This window comes from Archocentrus centrarchus, chromosome 5 (assembly GCF_007364275.1).
Source record: "Archocentrus centrarchus isolate MPI-CPG fArcCen1 chromosome 5, fArcCen1, whole genome shotgun sequence".
NCBI classification, from domain to species: domain Eukaryota; kingdom Metazoa; phylum Chordata; class Actinopteri; order Cichliformes; family Cichlidae; genus Archocentrus; species Archocentrus centrarchus.
The window spans coordinates 6,363,191-6,376,058 of NC_044350.1; the positions used below are offsets into that span (position 1 = coordinate 6,363,191).

General features: G+C 41.0%; 1 protein-coding gene across 1 annotated transcript; it reads right to left on the minus strand.

Annotated features, from left to right (window-relative positions):
* Window positions 1-3,080: 3,080 nt before the first annotated feature.
* On the minus strand, window positions 3,081-12,260 carry ppp4r2b (protein phosphatase 4, regulatory subunit 2b). Its single transcript, XM_030728578.1, has 9 exons — window positions 12,078-12,260; window positions 11,350-11,431; window positions 9,612-9,782; window positions 8,321-8,414; window positions 8,187-8,224; window positions 7,996-8,070; window positions 7,760-7,897; window positions 7,351-7,655; window positions 3,081-4,565 (listed from the first exon to the last, which is right to left on the minus strand). Exons 1-9 carry the CDS (start codon window positions 12,109-12,111, stop codon window positions 4,204-4,206), a joined length of 1,299 nt encoding a protein of 432 aa, XP_030584438.1. The 5' UTR covers window positions 12,112-12,260; the 3' UTR covers window positions 3,081-4,203.
* Between the last annotated feature and the right edge of the window lie 608 nt (window positions 12,261-12,868).

The following is a 12,868-nucleotide window of genomic DNA, read 5'->3' on the forward strand; positions in this document are numbered from 1 at the left end:
GTCCATCGACTCCAGAGGGTTATGGGTTCCGACTCCTGGTGAGATGGAGCCTACTTCTTTGCCCTCTTACACCTCGGGCTACCACAATCCACCTATGGCTTATCCTTGTGCCTCTCCTCCTCCTTGTGGGAACCAGAGCTTCTATAAGGCAGTAGAGTAAAAGAGTAGCCCTTCCATTTGACACCTGTGTTTTTCATGATTCTGACATCATGTTACTGCATGTGCAACCAGTGTTCAGACTGAATTGTATCAGTGTGTAATACCTGGAACACAGTTGTTTCACAGCTGAATTGTAATACCTGAAAAAGTCCAGGGAAGCTGTAAGAAAACCACAAAGCAATCAGCAAACCTACTATTTCAACCAGTCACAGTTAGCTAACCAGCCAGACTAACCTGGCTTAGTGCTAGCTTATATGGCTAAACAGCTATTGTATCTGTGTAACCCCCACAAAAACTGTAACAGTTACAGAATGCAAGTGGAATCTCCAGCCAACTCATACCCACACCAGTCAATGTAGCTGATGAGCAAGCCAGTACCAGACAAAGAAGGGGAGGTAAAATAGTTTCACCAACTACAACAAGGCCGGATTATCCAATGGGCATACTGGACAAATGCCCAGGGGCCCATGCACAACTGGGGGCCCATCAAAGAGTACGCAAAACAGTTTGGTTCATCAGTGCATTGCATGATCCTGCGTGTCACAGACACGCATCTTCCTGAATGTATGCCACCACCAGCCAAGGGCGGGTCTAGGGGTGGGGCCACAGGGGCATTGGTCCCATCTGAAATCTGATTGGCCCCCTGAAGTGCCCCTGTCCTGTCACTCATCCGTCCTTTGTCCGAGAGCGAGGATCAAATTATAGGTGGATGCAATTCCATGCCGAAACACCAGTAGCGCTAATGAGCCATATAGGAATGCTCAGCGTGAATAAAGCTTACAGAAGAAAAAGAAGGCTCTCGCGGAGAAAGTTTTTTAACTGACAACTGATGCCAGTCTAGATTTTGAGGAGTTTGCTGGAAATGATAACTGATAAATCCCTTTTTACTAGTGATGGGCAAAACGAGGCTTTGTGAAACAGTGAAGCGTTCGAAGCATTCGTGCCGGAATTGTATCGAAGCTTCGAAACAATCTGAAACCCATCTGCACAGTGACACCTGCTGGACAATTTGGTTACTGCCACGTCTTGGTAATGCTGCTCGATGAAACAACAACACAGACGCGCCCTGCACAAGTCCAAACAAAGCTCCTGATTATACCTGAGTATCAATAATTATGATCAACACATGTTTTGGAGAAACAAGGAGAATGTTAAAGACGGCGAGCTGCAGTGAACAGTGCTTCAGCAAACACTTTTTTTTTTTTTTAACCCAATTAAGCACAGCCACACCCGTCGCTATGGGCGGGCCCTAGGGGGCTGTGCCCACCCACTGATACGCTTGGGCCCGCCCTGGCCCGCCCACCCAAGCCAGATCACTAATCAAGCTACTAATAGTGGTGCCCCCCTTGTTGGATTTCATAAGTCCCCCTTAAGACAGATCCGGCGACGGGACTGAGCACAGCAGCGCTTGCATGGCCAGGGGTGCAGGCAGTGATGGTCGGGCGCGACTGTTTTGTCTCTAAGAGCTGGCTCTTTGAAGTGAATGACAGGAGCTGGTTCTTTTTCATCAGGAGGGGCTACAAACATAAGCGTTATGGACGGGTTTCAGAGGTCCAGGGCCGTACTGCTTGTATTAAATAGAAGCGTTGGTAAATAATAATAATAACAATAATTCAGCAATTACAAAGACCAGCTCACAAAAAAATGACAGGTTCATTAAATTTAAAAAAAAAAAAAAAAAGAGAAGAAAAAACAAATGAATCCCAGCGCCAGGAAACAGCATGAGTGAAACGCACCGAAGCCTCGCTTAGCCACGGTCACGTGATGTAGGTGTTTTGAACCAGGTTTCGAAACCCCTGCGCTTCGGAAGCTCAACACAGTGTAATGTATGAAATGTCTGATATGGTTATTTAGTGAAATGGTACAAGTTCACTGAATTCTTACACCTCATGGTGATAAGATTTACCATAACTTTAATGTAATGGCTTTAATTTTTATTGGTCCGTATATCACCACATCTACCACAAATACTTGGCCCCTCTATGAATACTGTGGGCCCCTTGATGGCTTACTCAGAAAAATCTTAGATCCGCCACTGCCACCAGCCCTCCAATGAACTCAAGGGGGACCCCCTGGGATCAAAGAGACTGGATATAGACTACCAGGTGGTTCTTACAGCCTGCACGCCCAGGTAGCTTACACATTACGCACGTGATTTTGTTTACATAACCTCTGTACTTGGGTGAAGCATGAAGAGACATATCCACATTGTTTACTGCCACTAGCAGTCATCCATGAATTCATAGAACCATAGTTACCTTAGTAACTTCCTCTGGAGGCCTGGGCCTACAGTAGTTTCTGATGTGGAACTAATTTTGTGGAGTTCTATTTTGGAAATAACTTTTGACCTGGCGTTATTTTATTTTAGTTCATGGACCACATACAGCCCAGACTGATCTCAAGGGAATTGTACCCACATATTATGAATAGAAACTCTTTATTTTTTTTTCTGTTTGGTGTAAAGAAATGCAAATACATTCTGAAAAAGTTCACATATAATGAACCACCCACTTAAAACAGATGAACAGCTTAAGATGGCTTCAGAAAAGTAAGTAGAAATATACCAGGATTGGCTTAACCACCTTCCCCACAACACTTTGTGGCAAGGGAGGCCATAGGTAATAAAACATAACTAAAAGGGCTGTAAAACTGACACTCAAACTGGTACCTCAGATAGAATAAATATATGGACAGTGTAAAGTCCAGAATTTACACTCTACAGGCCATTCAATGGGCTGGATTGGCTGGTTACTGCTTGTGTTTCTAATGTCATTCACAAGTGAGAATGCACACACAACCGCACCCTGGAAAGGACTCAAACCTAAATTAACTAAAGCCATCAAATATCTGCTTATCTTTCACAACATAATGCACATGAATGGTTAAACACGGTGCTGTGTTAAGTGAGCAAAACCACCACGCATAAAAATGTTAACATTTATTGCTGTTTCTGAATACTGCATTGAAAGCAAAAGCATTCAGAGTATACACAGAAATTATACAATTATATATGGTTTCACAAAGGCAGTGAACACATACCGTATTACAATCTACAAAAAAATCTACTTTACAGAAATTTAAAATTCTAAATATCAAAAATTACAGCTGCAGAAACAAGTGTTGAACTGGAACCAGAAAACTGATCTGGATATTGGTTGGTGAAACAACATGGTGACATCACAATACAAAGAAAGCATCTCATCTTTGTACTTACAGCTGGTTTTTGGAAACTACAACTGGCAGACAAAACGAAACGAAAACAAACATACGTCAAAATAACTCATTGAATTTAAATGATCATATAAATTATGTTGGTTTTATGCATCCGAAATATGTAATTTTACAAAGTTCGCCTCTACAAGGTAGACCATCATAGTACTGTTCAGTAGGATTGGTAGTGTATTGTCTTTGTTGGGGGGAGGGTGGGGGTGTTATAATAGGATAAGGGAAAAACAATCCCCCATCTCATGGGGATGGAGAGGTGAACTTTAAACAACCTGGTGGAACACACGGTGGTCAGCTGGGTGCCGAAACTGAGGTCAGGAACAGATATGCTGGTTTTAGCTTACATTTGAAATTCTTAAATAATGAAGGTCTGATACAGCTCTGTTCTGTTCTGACCCTGGCAGTGTGCTACACTACAGTTAAAGACTACCAATCCTGTAATAATGTTGAAATGGCTGGAGTGAGTGGCATTAACGACCAGACCACCACAGAGCTCAAACAACCCCAGTGAGAGAGACATAAACAAATAGACAGCTGCTGAAACCAACCCCTTTTAAGGGAAACCTAAAAACAAACGTAAAAACAGAAGAGAGGAAGATCAATAAAATATTCCAGTTAAAAAGAAAAAAAAAAAAGAATTTTTTTTTGGATGCCCACATCAGTGCCAGGTAGCCATTTTGGAGGAGTGTCCAAAAGCGTAACGAGGCGTTCTTGTGTTTGAGGTGCAGTTGTCCTCATTCCCAGTGACAGTCAGCTGGAGTCAAGGACAAGCTGGTTTATGGTCACACATGGCTGCAAACGGAGGGGGAGGTTCTCAGTCTAGTCCTGCTCCATAGGCTCCTCGGTGGTCCCAGTGTTTAAGATGGCACTTCCCATATCGCCCTCTGTAGGAGGTTCAGTTGTACTGCTGGAGGGAGTGAGAGCTACATCTTCTCTGGCCGCTTCTGCTCTCTCCTCTAAGCTACAGCTGCTACTGCTGCTGCTGACTGGGTCACTGTTGCACTCCTCACTGTCCCTGCTGGTTTCGGGGCTTTCCAGGACACCTGTGGGTGCCTGCTGCTCTGTCTGATCCATGTCGCTGCCCTCCTCCTCAGAACCGCACGGCACCTCCCTCTCGGCCTGCTCCGCCTCCTGGTCCGAGCCTGTACTACATGCATCGGCCGCTGTGCTGCTAGTTGGTTCTGTAGAGAAAAGTGAAAGGGAGGGATTTGTGTTTCACAGCTCTACACAATGCCAACATTACACTGGGAAATACCATACAAAAGTTATTTATAGAAAGAAAATGTGCATTTCTTGAGAAGTCAATCCCACCTCCAGTAATGCTTCTGCATATTCTGTTTTAAGAAACTCATTACATTTGTAATGTTTCCTTTCCTATCAGTAAAACTCTTGAAATGCATGTGCATTTGTTTGGTGTGCTTTAGAGTAAATGAGTATTTGTTCAGGTCTTGCACTACAAGCACACATACAGATTTATTTGTAGGCCACTCTGATCAATAACCACTTAATGCGAGAACCACAGTCACCACATTGTTTGCCACGAGGTGCCGACAGCTTCATCGGGCATCAGCAGACATAACCTCATATCCTTACCAAATCCACCACTGCTCAGCATCGTTCACAGCTCAACTGCCAGCTGCCCAAATCATGACTGACCTCTGGTAGCACAGACTGTGCATCAAAGGATATCATATTAGGCATGTGGGTCAAGTACAATTATTGCGTTGCCGTTGTATGCCTTCGCCAACTAGTAGAGTTGCAGGGGTTTTTTTGGACTCTCTAGACTTGTGATATACTGTATATAGTGAAGTTACAATCTGTTCCTGTTTCTCAGTCATGATGTTGAATACTGGCCAGAAAAGCCTTTGCACACCTTTATAATGTAATAGCAGGTCTTGACATTAACTTCTTGACACCTTTCTCCTTTGGACAAATAAATGTCCCTCACACTTTTCCAAGCATAAGTCACTTGTCTAAGTAAAAATTACAATTTCCTCTTTTTATTTTGTTTGCAAGAAAACAAAATTCAGAAGAACAAAGAAGTGAAAGCATCCAATTTTTAACTTATGTCAGATTAGTTGTAAAGATGACTTTCAAAAGGCAGCTGCAGGTTAAATGAGAGCTGCTGAGAGGTGATGGTTGTATATGTAAACATATTTTTAAGCTGTTTGCCAATTTCACTGATTGTGTTGGTTTACAGTGTGAAGCACAATCTGGAAAATGCCACACAGAGGTGCGTCGCTATGCTTCATTTTTTTAAACCATTTTAGGTATGAACTTTGTCATCATTTAAAATTGAGCCCTTCTTGTTAATTATACTGTTATTTGACCCTGACTCAAGAGAAGCTCTTTAAATTAATGAATGATTGAGATATTCTGCGTATACTTATGGATAAATGTGATAGTGGAAAGCCACTGCACCCATCTCTATAAAAGCAATCAGGGGTAATTGCAGCTTAAACCTGAGAGCTATTTTTTTGCACTCAGCCACAGTTCTGTTCCCACAGAACAGACTTTCTGAAGCAAACTGTCTGCTCTGATTATTCTGTCTGAGAGCATGTTTAGCAACAGCAATACGACATTTTTTCCCCCACAATGAATGTGTTACATTCATTTAACTTAAAAAGAGCGTCAGTTAATACAGAGACAAGCAGTAATTTGCTGTTAATAAATGTTAACTAGCTTGGATGGGCAAGTTGTCACAAACAGATCAGTGACTAGTCGATTTCTTCATGACCATTTCCCACAACAGCAGAGTGAAAACAACAGTGGCAGCTGAACTTGTGCCTACTTTGACAGAGGAAGTCACACTGAACTTTGGCATGCAGTCATATTTTACACAAATAGCTGGTTAGAACAAGCACATTGCAGCCTATAAACTAAATGAGCCAAATTCTAAGTGAGACACCAAAATCTTTGTCTTTGTGAAAAGTAACCATGAAAATCTGAACCAAAACAAAGCAACAAGTTGTTCCCTAACTCAGATCAAAGAAAGGGGTCCAGTTGTTTGCATCTTTTGCCAGTGTTTTTGTCAGTTAGACCGTTAACCCCACCACCACTGCACTGCCTGAAGACACATCCAAGTCATTTTGTATTAAGCATGGCAGTGTGCCAAAAGGAGGGAGAAAAGAATGAAATAAGCTAATGGAAAATGTGTCATTATCAGATCTGTTATTTAGAGAAAAATTCACTTAAATATGCTAAAAAAAAAAAAAAAAAAAAAAAACAAATGAAAGTCTACGGTCAGCTCTGATGTTAAGCTACAACATGAAACACCAAAGTCAGAGCATGTATGTCATTTTACACCAGGGTTTATCAAACCGCAGAGTCATGACAGATGGGGCGCGAACAACCTAGGAGAAAAGTCATGCAGAACAAACGAACATCGGATTAATTCGCACGGTTGAACAAAGAAACCTTAAGAGGTATGTTAAAAAAATTTCATCTGGCCAAGTAGGGCATGATGGAAAAAGTTTGAGAACTATTGTTTTACACCAACAACAAAAGAAAGTGAATTTGGGACTTTTTTACATATAAACAACTTTTCAACCTAACTGGTGACAAATTGTCACTGCCACACGGTTGAACGATACCATGACTGCCTGCAGTTGTTTTGGGAGCAAAGCAAACAAACTCACACTGCTCCAGTTCGTCCGTGTGGGAAAGTTTTAAAGCATGTTTTTGAACTAGGAAAACAATCAGAAAGGATCTGAGCTGTTGAACCGTTATCTCATGAAACTCCACGATCTTCTGCAGACTGGATTTGGTTTAGTGTGGCAGAAACCTTTGCAGTCACTACAGCCAGCACATTTGCATAATCATTTGTATTTTCCATGACCTACATGTGTGTAAAGTTAGCTTTTTTTTTTTAATGACTTTATAGCCTCAAACTGCTTCCTTCAGCAATTCTAAATGTATCGCCTTAAAGTCAACAACCAAGGAGCAAACAGCACTGAAGAACACTACCTTGGTCTTCAGTAGCAGCAGCACTGTTGGAGGTTTCCTCCTCCTTGCTGTATGTGACCTTCTCGTCTTCCTCTTCTTGGACCATGGCTTCTGCTTCTTTTGAGTGGCAGGTGGTATGCGAAGGCCTCAACGTGTCCACTTCATGCTCCTCCTCTTCATCCTCCTCGTCGTCATCTTCTTCCTCCTCATCTCTGCTGAACTTAAGTCTCTTCACCTCTTGCTGGTCAGCTTCCATGTCCTCTTCAGTGTCTGGGTGTTTGTTCTTTACCGAGCTCCCTGGAGAACCCCCCGATGCCGAAACCTCGCTAACAACAAAACAAGAAAAGGAGATGCACGTCTAAGTCCAGCAGCTCTGATTGTGCTCAACAGGGAGAACAGATTTCCTGGTGTGTTAGGAATTCAGACATACCTGGAATCTTTGTCTTCTTCTGGGTCTGTGTTGATGTCTTTGTCTGTGCTGTCTGGCAGACCATTGGCTGTTAGTGAGTGGGCCAGAGAAACCTTCGGTCTGTTCAGTGGTCGCGGAGTTCCTGGACCATTCACTTTCCTATCAAAAAAGCCAACCAAAACAATAAAGAATTTAATACATTTTATATATATATTTTTTTTAATTAGGCCTATAATGACATCTGTCCTCAACACAACCTCTCTGTAAAAGCAGATGCATTCCCAGGAGGCATCACTCCATTCATTCTATTGACAGCACTGCATCCATTTTTCCTGCAAAAGCATGAAAGAAAAAAAAAAAGATCTTCATGCATCACAAAACCTACACATGTACAGCGAAATGTGGATATGCTTTATATTTAACTCTTAAGCTCAAATGCATCACTTACTCTGAGGTTGGATGGACACAGCTTACCACCATTACATTCTAGAGGGGAAAAATAAAAATTTCCAAATTAATCACAGAAATTATCAGCTGAAAAAGCTGAAGAGTATAAAAACAACTATGCTGTTCAAGACTTGCCTTCTCCACCCCCCGAAGAAACTTATCTGTTCCTGTGTAGTTCCTCTTGGGTTCTGTAAGTAGCTCACACAAGCGCTGGATCGTAAATGGGATTCTACAAGTGGAAGCAGAGCAACAGATTCAACATACAGCGACATTCAGAAGGTCTTTGCCTTTTTATCTGGTTCATGAGCAGAAAGTTACGGTAAAAGCCGAGCTGCAAAATGAACAGGAAAGGATCTTAAGAATTAAACATTAAGAAACACTGTTCTAAGCTCTAGTAGTCTCCCATTTAGTAATGAGACGAAGAGAAATAGACTTATTGGTGTAACTCCAGTTGAATTGAGTTTTAAACCATTTTTATACTCTGCTAATGTAATCTCAAATTAGTTTTACCGTGTATCATGGTTTTTAATCTAGAACTCATCTAATGTGGCCTGAATGGTGTTGACAGGTCGGGGGGGTAGGTCATGTCCCAAATCTGAAAGTAAGTTTCAGACATAGACTGCTACTTATTACCATTTACTTTTCCACAAATAAAAACAACCTGAAATAATCAATATAAATACAAAAAGTATGAAGAAAAAAAAAAAAAAAGGTCATCTATACTATATTGCCAGAAGTATTCACTCTCATCCAAATCACTGAATTTAGGTGTTCCAATCACTTCCATGGCCACAGGTGTATAACACCAAGCACCCAGGCATGCAGACTGCTTCTGCAAACATTTGTGAAAGAATGGGTCGCTCTCAGGAGCTCAGGGAGTTCCAGCATGGTACTGTGATAGGATGCCACCTGTGCAACAAGTCCAGTCGTGAAATTTCCTCAATACTAAATATTCCACAGTCAACTATTAGTGGTAATTTAACAAAGTGGGAGTAATTGGGAATGACAGAAACTCAGCCACGAAGTGGTAGGCCACGTAAAAATCACAGAGCAGAGTCAGTGGATGCTGAGGTGCATAGTGCACCAAGGTTGACAACTTTGAGAGTCAGTCGCCACAGACCTCCAAATTTCATTAGGCCTTCAGATTAGCTAAAGAACAGTGTGTAGAGAGCTTCATGGAATGGGTTTCCATGGCCAAGTAGCTGCATCCAAGCCTTAGATCACCAAGCACAATGCAAAGCGTTGGATGCAGTGGTGTAAGGGATGTCACTCCAGTTCTCAAGCATGTGAAAGCAGATGAGCACATACTTTTGGCAATATAGTGTATGTGCAGATATAACACATAGGGTGACTTTGCCTGGCTTCTCCATTAATACCACTACTGCCACTCTCACTAAGATATGTACCACTTCAGCTTAGTACCCACCCGTTGTATCCCTTCACAATCTTCAGAATTCTCTCCTTCATATCTTCAAAAGGAACTGACTCCACATTGGGATTTGCAGGACCTCTTTGCTCAGGTGCTGAGGCCCTGAAGTCATCCATCACTTTCTCCAATTTAAACAGAAAGTAGTTCTTAAATTGAGACCACTGAACCCTAAAAGAAATACAGAGAACAGAGCTTAACACACCTGACAGAAGACATCTTGAGAATTAAAAAAACAAAACAAAAAAACAGAAACTAAATATTAGAAGTCAGACAAACGCATAGTACTCTGACACATTAGTGCAATATAGTAAAGCTCGTATGTTAAGTCTCATACAAATTAGACTTTATCTAAATGCTGTTTTGTCATTATTCTTGACAAGAGGTTGTAAATAAGCAACTTAAATGTCACACATAATGAAGGAATTGATTTTTTTTTTTCCTACAGCAGTTTCATCACTAACTGCACATAAACCAGCAATGTTGTTAAAGTTAACAGACCTATACTATATGTGGGAAATTTACATTGTCCCTTCCGCTATATTTTTACTGTTTAAAACTTACAACTCTTTTGTACTTTATGGGGATTAATCAACAAGACCAACTGACATCATACCACAAATCATTTTAGACACATTGTGATGGAATAAAAATCCCTTCAGTGGTTAATATGATCACATATACAACATTTTTCACATAATACATTCTATGATTTTCTTTATTGGTTACCTGTGAACAAGTAATTTTCTCCTCCTTTGTCATGGTTGAAAAACATGTCACCCCCTCACTGAATGAAAGCGTGTTTGTTTGTAATAAAACTTGATGGATGGGCCTTCTCGACCTATGGGCGAACAAGACGGCACTAACCCAATCGCTGTGGCTCGTGTTTATCTGCTGAGTCAAATCAGTATTGCACTAACTAAATGTTTAAAGTTAGATTCCCCCAAACATCCTCAACTGGATACTCCAACCACCAAAACGGCAAAAACACACACACACTGACTAGCTGCTTCAAATCCCTGCAGAAAGTTCCAGACAACTAATCACTCCTTTTAAAAAAGCTCTTACAACAATTACAAAAAGAAAGCTAATGGTCCTTCCTGTATTCACCTCATCATTTGCCACTGTTTCTTCACGGGCTGTTGTCTGGTATTTCTGGTAGAGATGTCGCTGCTGACCCCCCACAAACTCCTCACTGTTTATCCCCAAAATACTGGTGATTGCACAATATACATCATCTTCATCAGTACCTTAAACTTTTCTTGTCATCTTAATATTTGTTCTTTTCACCACCCAGCACCACGTGTCTATGTAGTCTTTTTTTTTTTATCTTATACCTTGTGGAGGAGTAACTGCACATATTGCAGCATAGTGCAGTAAGATGTCAAATTATTTTAAATTCTCCCATTATGCAAATGTTTTCTGTGAACAAGGCTGAGTGGTAGCATAGCCAGGTATTTTTAAAACACTTTAATATAAGTTAATTAATATGAAAGCAAACTAATAGTATTCAATATAGTCAAGACAGTATTGAGCCACCCAAACCTTTACACTGCTATCTCAAGTCCAACACATCCATAAAATGTAATAATACAGAGCCCATTAAAAATGATTACATGCGTGTGTGTGTGTGTGTGTGTGTGTGTGTGGGTGTGTGTGAGTGAGAGAGAGAGAGAGAGAGTGTGAGAGAGAGAGAGAGAGAGAGAGAGAAATTAACTGGTCTGCAGTTTTCACCTACATGGTATCTCCAGTCTTGGCGATATGGCACAGAAACTGCTCCAGAAGAGGAGATGGCTCCTTCTTTGCTTTCTTATCGAAATCTGTTAAGATGAAACAAACCACTGAGTGTCCAAACAAACGTGATCGTATAGTAAAGGCGAACAGGCTTTGATTTAACTCAGCTCTCCCAACAGTTTTAATAACTGTCAATAAACCTGTATGTTTTACTTACATGCAATGATAATCTACTCTAACCAACAAAGAACTGGTAGCAGATCTCTGACGAGTCACCAGGTCTCGTTAAAGTTATCTATTTACATAATCAATGTTGCTAATACGCTGGCTAGTCACAACTAGCCTAAGTTTAGCGCACTGGTTAGCATGTTAAGTTAGCCAGAAGAGCACAGCCGGCAAATAACTCTACAAAAAGCCGGTGAAAGTCGGCATATACTTAATCCATATCCCTGAGACTATTATCAAATATTCAGGGCAAATACATAAGGACTTGGAAGTAAAGACAAAGGAATGTATCATATTTTCTCGTCGTTCTTTCCTGACTAAACCATTTCCGTAAAAACGCTTATAATCTTAGCCGTAGCTAACGCTAGCATCGAGCATCAGCCAGGTAGCGCCATTAGCGTGTAAGATACAATTCGTTCATTTGTTATAAAAGAGTAATTTGGGCCGGACACAAATATCATGTGGTCAACGCCAACGGAAGAACAACAGAAATAAACTGGGAATAACCTCTGAGAGCCTCTTGAAGCGAATCAATTTCCATCACGTCGTTGCCCTCTGTCAGTATGTAAAAAGCAGACTGGCGGCTAGCTGCGGCTGCTAAGCTACAACCTCACAGGCAGGGGAAGAGGAGGAAGCATTTTAATATGGCGCCGTGAGGTCACTGCCTGTGCGCTCTCGGGGAGCCACGGAGGGGGAGAGCCGATGCACTGCTGAATGGGTGCAGATTCACACTCACTCTCTCTCTCTCTCTCTCTCACACACACACACACACACACACACACACACACACACGCACGCACACACACAGAATGCAGTCCTTCAACACGATACTGTCTTTAAACACAATTAAGTCAAAATTAAACAAATTCATCCTTTAAATTAATTCATCAGAACAAGTTTTAGATTCATGTTGACAGTTGTCAGCTGTGCAACACAAATGTGGAACTAGCAGGGCCCTCCATAGCGTGCATGCCTCCCCCCACCCCAAAATGTCTGTGTGCCATATATATATATATATATATATATATATATATATATATATATATATATATATATATATATATATATATATATATATATATATATATATACAGAGGTGGCAAAAGTACTAACATTCTGTACTTAAGTAGAAGTACAAGTACTTGTGTTAAAAAATACTTTGGTAAAAGTCGAAGTACTGGTTCAACTTCTTTACTTAAGTAAAAGTAAAAAAGTACAGGCTCTGAAATTTACTCAAAGTAAGAAAGTAAAAGTAGCTCTTTGGAGGACGTTTCTACCTGCTATTTTTGTGTAAAGCT